Source organism: Engystomops pustulosus, chromosome 8, assembly GCF_040894005.1.
Source record: "Engystomops pustulosus chromosome 8, aEngPut4.maternal, whole genome shotgun sequence".
NCBI lineage: Eukaryota > Metazoa > Chordata > Amphibia > Anura > Leptodactylidae > Engystomops > Engystomops pustulosus.
In genome coordinates, this window is record NC_092418.1 from 76,372,794 (window position 1) to 76,385,025 (window position 12,232).

At 40.5% G+C, this 12,232-nt stretch overlaps 1 protein-coding gene across 4 annotated transcripts in view; it reads right to left on the reverse strand.

Moving 5' to 3' along the window:
* Window positions 1–810: 810 nt before the first annotated feature.
* The window catches only part of LANCL1 (LanC like glutathione S-transferase 1), a 29,462-nt gene continuing 18,040 nt past the window's right edge, over window positions 811–12,232 (reverse strand). For all 4 annotated transcript variants that reach the window (XM_072121346.1, XM_072121347.1, XM_072121345.1 and 1 more), the window contains exons 3-10: window positions 9,717–9,834; window positions 8,874–9,081; window positions 8,379–8,526; window positions 8,083–8,229; window positions 6,378–6,560; window positions 3,823–3,999; window positions 3,001–3,073; window positions 811–1,770 (exon numbers count right to left, since the gene is read on the reverse strand). In XM_072121346.1, the coding sequence (XP_071977447.1) occupies window positions 1,694–1,770; window positions 3,001–3,073; window positions 3,823–3,999; window positions 6,378–6,560; window positions 8,083–8,229; window positions 8,379–8,526; window positions 8,874–9,081; window positions 9,717–9,834 (1,131 nt within the window). In that variant the 3' untranslated portion in view covers window positions 811–1,693. The remainder of the gene's footprint in view (window positions 1,771–3,000; window positions 3,074–3,822; window positions 4,000–6,377; window positions 6,561–8,082; window positions 8,230–8,378; window positions 8,527–8,873; window positions 9,082–9,716; window positions 9,835–12,232) is intronic.

Below are 12,232 nucleotides of genomic sequence, written 5' to 3' on the forward strand. Positions count from 1 at the left end.
AACTGAAACCTGGATAGACCTTAAAGAGAACCCGTCATGCAAAATAACCCCCCTAAACTAAATATATTTTCATAAACTGCCATTAGAGAGCATTGCCTCTATCCCTTCATTGTCCCTCTACATGCCTGTAAACCTAAGCAATGAGGTCCTAAAGCTGTATGCAAATGACCTGTGAAATGTCCAATGAAGCATTAGCATATTCAAGCTGTCCACTCTATTCATGAGTGGGAGGCACAGCCACACCCCCAGTGCATGACTGACAGCCTGTATAATGATGTGAGGGTGTATAATGATGTGCTTGCTGGTGGCCACACCCCCTGCAGCCTGTGTGTGCGTATAGGAGAGATACAGCAGCTCCAGGCAGCCATGTTACAGCAGAACATGTCAGATTCATGTGTAGCTGATGTCACATGTGTATTAGGAGGATGCAGCATGTCAGCAGATGCAGTACACACACTAGCAATGCTTTACTATACATTACACACAGACATGAGCAGGGGGAGGAGAGGGGAGGGGTAACAGGGGTGACATCACTGCCTCTGACCATGTGACCAGCCTCATTTACATGATAAAAAATAGATGATTTTACAATGAATAATGTATGAAATAACTAGATAAAGGCTGGGATGGGATCCTTGTGAGCTGCTCCAACAGGTAGAGGTGACAGGACTAGTGACACAGACCTGATGACAGGTGTCCTTTAAGGAATCTAATGTATGCAAATCAGGTGACTGATGTGTAGGGAGGGTTCTTCAAGATTGTGGCAATACATGTACCCACCCCACAATATACAGCTATTACATAGGAGACTCATCATAACATATTTTAATTAGGACAATATAGATCACAGGGAAGCTACTTCCACCAATTATCATCATCATCATCATCATCAATACTAACATCATATTTTTGATTCTTACTAAAGGGTCAGTTTTATAAAGTAGTAGCTCACTTTACTGAACAGCTTATTTCCAGTCACGCTCTGGTATCTGTAAGTGATGACGCTTTGACCATTACATGTGACCACTGTAGACACTTCCAATAAATGGCCATAAGAGTTGCACATTTGGAGTCCATCCTACAGAAAATGGACCAAACAAATTTGAAATGGGAGCAGTGGGGCATCATTAAGCAGAGTTTTGCTGCTTTTATTATAGATAGCATTATAAAATTACATGGCAGGACAAAGGCAGTGGAAAATTGGCTACATCTTTTTATCAGAAGTTGTAATACTGTTATATCACAGGGCAAGTCATAAAATTAGGGACCCGAGTATGTTCACAAGCATTTTGGAATAATCTACACTCTCCAGTTCGGATTATGTAAAAACTGAATCATATTTACTGCAAAAACAAGGACAATTTATCCACAATAATCACTATACATAGGTAAGTCCATGTAAGATATAGGAAAAAGCAAATGGCATTTATAGAGTGCATCCACTGTGCAGAACGTCTTCTCCACCTCTGCGGGAAGCAAGGCTGCTGCTGTGCAGTACGCGGGATTTATCTGACAGGCACTGTCATGCTAACAAAGAGCTGCAAAATGACGTCACTTGTCATATCCACTAATAAAACATTACATTTATGAACTCGGTTTCCTGTGAAGATGTTCAAGGAAGTATTAGGAGTGCTGAAGACATACACAGACTCTTCTTGGGTTTCAAGCATTGCTTGGAGCATAGCTAAAAGGACTAGATCTCAAAGGCAGGAAACTTAGCTTTTGCAGGATCCATTAAGTCTGCCAAAAAGTAAATGGTGCCAGCCAGCCCTGTAGGTAAAACATGGAAAAGACAAATGTATAACAGAAATTGACAAAATTATTATCTTCCTCAACTCTGATGATGATTAAGGCCGTATTCACACGATGCGTTTCAATTGTGTTTTGAAATGCAATTCGCATGAAAGGAGGGGGCGCTTGGCCTTGTTAACATAAGTGTTTCCACCGAAATGCATGCGATCGGGTCTGAGCACTAGGGGCCACATTTATCACTTTTGTGCGCCTAAGTGTAGTAGTTGCGACTAAATTCTGGCGCACTGTTTTGCCAGAATTATCACAAGCTACAACCATCTGTGATAAGTATATTTTCTGCCTCTTATTAATCACTTTACTTTAACACAGTTTAGGCGCAATTTTGGCGCAGTTTCGGCGCAATGTTAGATTCTGGCACTTACATGTGATCCTGCTACAAGCTCCTCTCTGCTTCTCCCACAGCTGAGCATGAAGATAACACTCACAGCAGCACCCAGGTGTGTGACACCCAGCACCCAGTGACCACCTCAGCAGGGGCTTCTCCTGGAGGGGATCCCCCAGTGCTGGTCTCCTGCTGCACCCCTGTAATTCTGCACAGTATCTCCCCCAGAAACACTGGTGTCTGAGGGGGATTCTGTGCAGAATTACATGGGGGACACTTGTATGTCGTATCTGCAACATTCTGCAAAGTTCTTAGCTCTCTTGCTCTGAGCTCAGGAGTTTGTAGAATGTTTTGTAAATAGAAGGTGATGAACTGTAAATAGAGTCTGCAGCTCCTGTCTGCAGAGTATCTAATGTCTGTATTATATGTACTACTGTCTGGCTGAGCTCTGCTGCTAGAAATGAACTCTTCTGCAAAGGGGCTCAGTGCTTTCTTCTCAGATAACGCCACCTTCGGGCTGGAGTGTTTTTGCACCCGTTTTTGCGCCTAAATGAAAACGTTGCAAGTGATGAATATCATTAGGCGCAGCAAAACATCTGGATTGGTAAGATAGATTAGGGAAAGCTGGATATTTTTCCTGCGAGGCTAGTTTGGCGTTTAATCGCAAAAATGGCGCAAAAACGCCTGAATGAAAAGGCGAAAAAACAACAGAAATAACGAGTGATACATGTGGCCCTAGGTGTTTTCCAAACTTGCTGCTGACTTTACAAGATGCAGAAAAAAATGTTTAGTAAAGGTTAAAGCCTGGATGTTTTAGGATTCCTGTGACATCATACTATGGCGCACAGATGATAGATTTCACATACCTTCAAAAAGGGAAAATGGAGTATCTGGAGTCCTGCAACCATGATGTCCATAATCCATGCACCATTCTGCAAACTGATCAAAGAGTACAATAACAAAAGTGTAATGACTGTAAAGGTGCCGAACAACAAACATTCACATTTGGCAATAAGTTAATGATGAACACAGAAGATATTCGTACAGAAAGCAAGTTGGTTCTGAAGGGGAACCTGTCATCAGGACACACATTTTCCCCTAATGACAGGTTCCCATTACCTTTTTAATACTAATTCCCAATCTGTTAATTAACATTACAAGTTCCATTCACGTTTAATAGTATATAAAAGTATATATGGCTCCCTTCCAGCAAACTGCATCAAGTCACTGGGGTGTCTCTTACAAGGCTGCAATCACCATAATGTGCCATCTCTGCTCTCCCATGTATCTATTAGCTGACCCCATGCTCCAAGCAAATCTTTCTCAGCTCCAGTCTGCAATAGGTAGAGGGTGGACGACGTCTCTAGTGACTCAATGCAGTTTACTAGAAGGGGACCAACTTTTAAAAGTGAATAGAACCAATAATGTTAATTATAAAAACAGATAGGGAATTAGTATTAAAAGGCTATGGGGACCTGCCATTAGGTGAAAATGTATGTCCTGATGACAGGTTCCCTATAATTGCCATTATTTTCTTGTATTTAAAATAAAAAGCCAAGTGCTGTGGGACACACCAAGAATATGTGTTGTCCAAATATCCCTTTAATGGTGGATTGAAAAGCACAAACTTTACAGCTCAACTGAGCAGTGGAATACACATATTCTGTAAAAGTCCTACTACCACTCACCTTACATGCTCGGTACAAATATTTCAAATCATGAGTCAGGTTGTACATGGCTAGGAAACTATAGGCATTCCCTGCTGCTCCATGGCATAATCCATATCCTTTCTTCAATAATCCACGCTGCCAAGAGATCTCCGCGCATTGTGCGGCTTCTGCTAGATATTCACTATGCTGAAAAATCTGGAATTCAGAAAATATACACAGGTTCTTTTATGTTCTTTTAAAACAGAAGCTAGACAAAACAAACGTGAAAGGACAGAGTTGCGTGTAAAATTGAACAATAGGTGCAGGACAGTGGTCGCAAATAAATGAACCACGAAATGTCCCACTGATGCTGCCTACCCTGCTACTATCGCATTGTTCAGGGAGCATCAGAATGGTGGCTCGGAGAGCTACAAAACTGGAGGTACACACAGTTAAAGACATAGTTGGAAAAGCATGAGGGTGCTAGTAGTATAATGGGCTAAAATCGGGCGGTTGTTCCCTTTAAAATTTAAAGGAAACCTACCATGTGATTTGATGCATTATGAAGCAAACACACCTTGAGACTGCTGTAGCTACACTGATGCAGGATCATATATTGGTAAATCCCTGAGCTGAGTGGTTTTGCTGAAAAAACAATTATGAAATTATGATAATAAAGCTCTGTCCCTCCTTTGCATGGGCTCAGCGGTTTTCCTAGCACATTAGTTATGCACTGCACCAGGGGATGATGTAATTCCTGGGTTGTGCCTGAAGGCAGAATAATCAATTGCTGCACCATCCCCCAAATGGTCTGTATGAGTGATCCAGCTCAGGTTGATTAGTCATGTCTGGACTAAGCACTGTATGTAATACAAGCTCTGTGTTACTTGTACAATCATGAAATCCCGCTTTCTTAAGATCCTGAATGTTCTAATTGTTTTTTCAGCAAACCCACTCAACTCAGGGATTAACAAAGATATGATCCTGCATCAGTGTAGCTACAGCATTCTCAAGGTATGTTTGTTTCATAATGCATCAAATCTTTTAATAAAAGAATGGACTTCATCTGTAAGCTTAAAAGGGTTTACTGGACCAAAAAATGTTAATGACCTGTACATAGTGTAGGTCAAAACTATGTTATTTGTGAGGTTGTGACATCTGTTGTAGTGTAGTTATGTGGTTACTACAGGGTTGGTTCCACTTCAATGGAAGCTCAACCTGTAAGGAGGCCACACAGTAGCCAGAGCTGTCGCCTCCGGCTCCTTGTATTATACAGCGGTGCAGCAGGCTTTGCATTTATCAGCTCATGAGCATGGGTGCTACTTGTCACATATTAATGATGTACCATATGGATAGCTGGGATATATTTTTGTCACAGAAAACCCTTTAACTATACTTACCTATAAACTTCCAGGATCTTCTTTGGTTCACTTCCAGTCAGCAGTAACCGGAGAATAACACAAGACGGACCAAATTTTGTATTTCCAACTACAACGCCGTGTGAGGATTTTAAGGACAGACAGACTTCTGGCTGCAAAATGAGTCTGCGATGCAGAATAACTTAGTTAGGCTTTGCTAGAACCCCTGTTATGAGATTTCCATAAAGGGTTCAGGTATTTTTGAAGGGAAAAAATATTCCAAATTCTAAAAACCTTTTTATTAAGATTTTATTCTTTCATCACTTCTATTCTTCACCAAGTCTGCTTTAGAAAACACCCTTCTATGTAATAATGTTTTTCTGCTAATAATCCTCCTGGAAATGTATGAATAAAACAACAGTTTTAATAGTGTAGCCACTTCTCTTGTGAAAGGGTTTGGCACCTAACTGCAGATTTACTCCGGAATATCCCAGAGTAATAACACAAGTAGGATTTATGGAATCAGAATTGTCAGAAGAGCTTACAGGACCTCTAGAACAAAATGTATGTTTCAGCAGTGTCCGTACTGTTTTTGGTCATTTTGTGACCTGTAATCTTCGTTTTCTAGAAGCTCTCATCTATTCAGTGCCTGTATGTTGTCTCACTGTTGCTACAAAGCAGCTGGGAGGAAACCTAGCTGCTGTAACTCATTTCTCCCTCTGCCTCAATGTAATCAGACACTTCATTGTAAGAATTGTAGGCAAAATAGAATTCAGCAGAGAGAGGTGTAAAAAACTTAGGAGGAAGGAGAGTGGACATTAAAAAAGCTGTAGGGATGGCAGTACCATCTACGCTCTACTGCTTATTGCTGAAACGTTTTAAAGGAAAAATGGAGGAATACTTCATTTTATTGAACTTCTTTTGTCCAATCCTTGATCTTTTAATTACTACTATAATGCTTTGGGACACTTAAGACAAGGTTCGATGACTCTGGCATATCTATAGGTAAATAGGTGAAATCCTGAGTTGCCATGGTTTGTGCCATGGGGTGCTTATTTACTGATCTTCTCCCTTCTTTAAAATGCTTTAAATGGCACAGTCACAATTGTTGTCAGGACTTTGATATAACTGTGAGTTATGTTAATCAGTTTTTTAGATACATGTAGGAAAGGAAGGCCTTGAGCGCTGCCATTCATTCTGTTCCCATATTTATAGACTACTATAAGTGATAAGTACCTTGTAAGCTTGTGTTAACATATAAATGACACCAGGAGCTCCATGACACCAGTGTACCAGAAGATCTCTGTTGTCTCCAATGCAGGCAGGATAGTTTCCAGAAGGATACTTGAGCTGGCGGACATACTCCACACTTGGTCTCACAAGGGTGTGCAGCTTTTCGCTACCCACATTACATTCAGGCTGGAGAGAATAATAGAATATAACTTTTACTACAAACTCATCACTTGTGCCATAAATTAAGCACATCATGGCTATTAAATAATTTCTAAAAGGGAACAAGTCATCACCTGTTGAGTCTTCTCATTTTTTCCCATTCAGTTTTTATTATAAGAATCCATAGCTCATAAATTTATTTAGCCAAAAATTATATTTATACTCCTAAGGAAGTCGCAGATTAGCAACGATCCGCATGGCGAGCCTTCCACCCCTACCGTAATTGTGTGTGCTGTATGTGTTGTGGCTTTGGTCTTCCTGCTGTAATTCCTGGGTGTTTGGCCTTGCCCAGGTGGGCCCAGTCTGCTTCAGGTGCAGGGTGATAGATAGTGGCATTTAGCACTTGCACTTTATCTGCATGAGTTTACTTATTCAGCAGGAAAGGTTCCATATATATATTTTTATACAGATGTTGACCTATTGTATGTTTATTGTATTGTATGTTTGCCACACACAGGTTGTAACCCGGGTATTTCACCTTGATATTCAGGTTTGACTTACGGGGACGTTGGAGAAAACACACCCATTGTGACTCAGGATGTCTTCGGCAAGATGCCAGCTATTTTCTTTTTATTAGATAAATAAAGATATGAGCTATGTATTTTTATAATAAAAAATGTGGGAACCAGTCTTTAGGTTTAATGGTGACAACGAGATGGCAGGTTCCCTGTACGTTTGGACTAAACATAAAAAACAAAGACACGTGTGTGGAATATGTCCACATTTATCTCCAATATGAAATCTGAAGTGCGACTCAAACAGCATAGAAGGGATATGAAATCTTCACTGTTGTTTACATGACAATTATTTAATGCAGATCCACACATAATATCCACTTTCAAAGTTACAGTGAAAATTTTTAGGTTTTGTGGCACCTGGAAACATAATCATAGCGCATTGTTAAAGGAGAAATTTTCCTCTTTAACGGAAACCTACCACTTATAAATGGTAGTTCAAACCCACTAATACATCGCACCAGGGTAAGCTGGTGGCGGAGCATATTTTCATTAATTAAAGAAACCCCCGATTGCTTTATTAAAGTGTTTTATACCTTATATTACAACCCCGCTTCGGGGCACCATATTACGGCTCAGCACAGCATGCGCGAGACCGTGCTTGCGGCTGATTCGGAAGTGACGGAGAGCCGGTGACGTCAAGGCGCAAGTGTGCCCGAGAGCTCAGTGACGTCACCGTCTCTCCAGCACTTCCGAATCAGCCGCAAGCATGGTGCGCCGAGCCGTAATATGGTGCGCCGAAGGGGGTTCTCCTTTAAAATGACACCACTGTTTTGAGGTGCCAAACTTCAGGATAACTGAACCATTTGAATTGGGCCACTGTTACGACATCCATGCATATCTGCACCGGGTATATGCTATTAGGACATATATAGCCGTGAGGGGGTTAAGATCAAGCACGCAAACAACTCCAAAAACACAGATATTTCAGTTCCTGCTACACTTCTTTTCTGAAATACTTTGCACAGAATTACCTGCATTAAGTAGTAATAAATGCCTGCGAGACCATGGGCTGGCCCTACGTAGTACTCTCCGTACCATTCGTACAGCAGAGGGCTTAGATTTTTCATACGTTTGTGAACAGCAAAGTTCTCTCCAGATCTTATCACTACTTCACACACCTGAAAAAAAATTAATTTGTATAATCTGTGATACACTGCAATGTAGTAAAGGAGCAATGTTGGTTGACATTTGTAAAAATAAACTAATAAGCTAAAAAAAAAAAATGCTTCCTATGAAATTCACCATTTTTAATAAATCAATCATTCACCTCTTGAATACATCTGTAAGGAACCTTCTCTCCATTGTAGTACTTGTTGATGAACAACAAGGTGTACAGGTAGCCCATACGGCCATACAAGAGCTCATCTGGTAGTCGTGAATCCAATTTCAGCACAGCAGAGTGCATCTGGAGCACTCTGGGAAAACAAAATAGTACAAGACACCAACTCGCCAGTGGAAGCAAAGAATTCATTCATACTACTTGTCTTTGTATGTACAAAGGACGGTTCCCAAGATTTAGGAGGGTTTTAGTCAATCCAGATCTTAGGGGAAAAGTTGTACAAAGGTTTGGGTCAAGCTGTCTGCTGGGTACCCCGTGATTATAACAAAGTGGGTGCCTTGCATTGCAGTCTAAGTAGAGAGACAAACTCTACTTTGTTTATTTCAATGGGACTGCTGGAGGCTGCCAAATATGTTACTCCACTATCTGAAGCCCATCAGAGAGATGAATGAAATCTGCAGATACGCTGAATAAAATCCTCACCTTGAAATACATTCATCTGCCTCCTTATGTGACCCCAGCTTATACAGAATGACAGCAGCCACTGCATAGGGTCCCGCCTGGCCGCACAGGAAAGTGACGTCCCGTCTCTGGATGGAGCGTAATGCTTTGGAGGCATATTCTTGTGCTCGTAACAGGAATGACTGCTCTCTATACACTTCAGAGAGATGTAGATATAACAGGGCGATTCCTGGAGGAAATACAAGACACGTAGATGGGAGGCTGCTACAGAAAAAAAGGATAATCTGGAAACCTCTACAACACACTGCTCTAAAATTATCAGTAACTAGAACGTCCATCGCTAAACATTTCTTTAAAATAACTAAATATTTAAAGAATATTAAGTGTGTGTGTGTGTATATGTATGTATCTATTTTATTTTAAAGTATATTTAATATTCAGCTTTTTACTGAATAGATGGGAATGTGGTCACGTCACCATTGGCAGGTCCAGCCCCTCATAGATTGTAAGCTCTTGTGAACTGGACCCTCATGCCTCTTGTTTCATCTGATGGTGTTATTACTCTGTAATGTCTTATGTTTGTATAAGCCCCCAATGATCTGTAAAGCACTGCAGAATATAATGGTCCTATATAAAGGAAGATTTATGATTATTAATATATCGGGCCAGTTATAAATATTATAGGACCACCCCAACTTATCCACTCTAACTGTATTATGGCATCAAACCCATGACATCCCTAAATAAACTACTGAACTATAACGCATAAACTATCTATACTTGATTATAACCACTATAGTGCCTAACCCCTGAAAATAAAATCTATCCCCTCCCACCCATTTTAATGGAATAAATGTGTTTTACCAGACCAGCCAGTGTAGACAGTGAAATCTCCAGGATCTGCAGACTTCAGACCATTTTCCATAAGTTGTAGTAGTTCCTGAATTTTACCATTTAAGCGATAGACAAATTCAGGGCTCAGCTTTAAAGGAAACAAAAAGTAGGAAATTGTGATAGAAAGGTTAAGTATTGCATTTATAAAAGGGGTTCTGTACAAGTAGTCACAGTTAAAGGAAATCAACCTCTGTTGAAAGTAGTATTTAAAGATACCTACAAGATTAGCCTTTTCATTCTGAGGCTGGATCAACATTCTCCGCTGCTCCTAAATATGCACGCCTCCAGCCTGCATTACAATCCACCCACTCCCTACCATTCCGGGTTATCACCCAGCTCTCGAAACGAGCCATGGGACTGAGTGGGTGGATTCTAATGCAGACATACTTAGGCACAGAGGAGACCCGGCTGTAGAGAAGGGGCATGGGGCTCTAGGGAAGGGAAGGTCATGGGACCGAGTGGATGGATTCTTAAGCACGCTGGAGGCATACATACTTGGGCGCAGATGACAGCGCCAGATGTGTGACATACACAGGAGCACCTGATCCTAATTTGCATAATTAGCTTGCTTCGTTTTATGGCTAACAAAGGTTTCATCCAGCCTCAGAAAACGCCGACCTGTAGGTATGTTAGGTTTATATACTACTTTTTCAAAGTGGTTGATTTCCTTTCATAATTCCTCCATTCACCAGTTCATACACCAGGCTTAAAGTATAAACGACTGACCCCGCAAGTTAAGAAGAAAAAAATAAAATGGCACCTACACGTTTAATGATATGTAAATATTAATTCCTTAGTTACTACCTATGTAATGATTGCTATATCAAGTGATGTTGCAGCTAGGAAAACGAATGAAGCTACATGAACACTAATGTATTTTTGGCGATTATATTAGCCATTGTTACAACAGTAGTATCCCTATGGCTCACCACCCCAGCTACTTGTACGAGCCAAAAGCTTGAACATGTAACACTGACCCATTGTATTCAAAAGCTTGTCAGGCATGATTTTTGTTTTACACATACACACGGTTTTTTTCCATGAGCATAAAACTCACCAGTAAAAAAAAATGATCAAAAACGTATGAAAATAACTGAACAAACTGATAGAACTGTGATAACAGAACACTGATGAAACTGTCATACTCATGTGAAAGGGGTCTAACATGGACCACACCAGTTTGGTTTGTGTAAGTTCCGTGTGTCTGCACATATTTTTAACCCCCTCATGACTGAGGTCAATTTTTGAAGTTCTGCTATGCGTTTCTTTATAGATATCTATGGAAAAGCTTTACATATCATAACAATTTTTACTTAGTTTATTTCATGACATGTGAAACTTTAACTTGATACATTTTTATTTGAGTTTTATTAATTACATTTTTTTTTTTTAAATAAATAAGTAGTAACTTTTACTAAACTATGCTATAAATTGAAAAAAAAAGTGAAAGTCTTTCCTGCAGCTGCCTCAGCTTACAGGCTGGTGGGGGGCACACTTCAAACGCCTATGTTCAAATCTCCTGAAGCCTTGCACCGAAAAACACAATTGTGTCATATTAAACAGGAGAGGTCTCCCCTTTAATATGATAGAAGTATATGTTAAAGTTTCAGTTGGAAATGGAAAGCTGTATAGAAAAATCACATTTTTTACAGCAACCAATAACAGTGGATAGATCTGGTTCTATGACACATAGAAACACAATATATGACAACAGATCAAATAGCTGAGAAGTAGCTATTTAAAGGGTTGCAAATATGACATATATAGCTATATGGCAGTTGTGAAGGGGTTAACGGGAAGGGTAGAATGGGTGGTAGGTGGATGTATGGGACGTGAGGATAGTCCTTTTTAGAGCTAATACTCACGTCTTTTAAAAACTTTTTATACCCTAATATGTAAATTTTCTTAAGCGGCTACTGGGGTGTGGAGTAGCCGGACATGAGGCTACACATCGCGGCTACTCCACGCCCCAGTAGCCTCTTTTCTCCTCCAACCCTGACATCTTCGGCGTGCAGCTTCTTGTAGCTGCGCACCCTCGTCCGAGAAGCTGGAGTTCTTTGCATGCCGAAGATGTCAGGGTAGGAGGAGAAAAGAGGCTACATATAAGGGTATTTAAGTTTTGAAAAGATAGCGGGGACGTGAGGATTAGCTCTAAAAAGGGCTCTCCTCACATCCCATACATCCACCTACCACCCATTCTACCTTTATAGGTAGAATCGTGGTGGTAGGTTCCCTTTAAGGTTGAGCTGTATGACAATGAGGCCCTAGGACCAATAGAGGTTGTTTTCCCCTGTACTAAATCCTTAGAACAGGAACAGAATTGACACTTAATTCTTATGAAAAAATATTCAGCGCATACTGCCTTTATCAAACTGTACCAACATTATACAATGGGTATGGACAAGACAAACAAGAAAAACTGAAATATGACATGTTCATAAGTATTCAGACCCGTTGCTGTGACAGTCATATTTAACTCACATGCT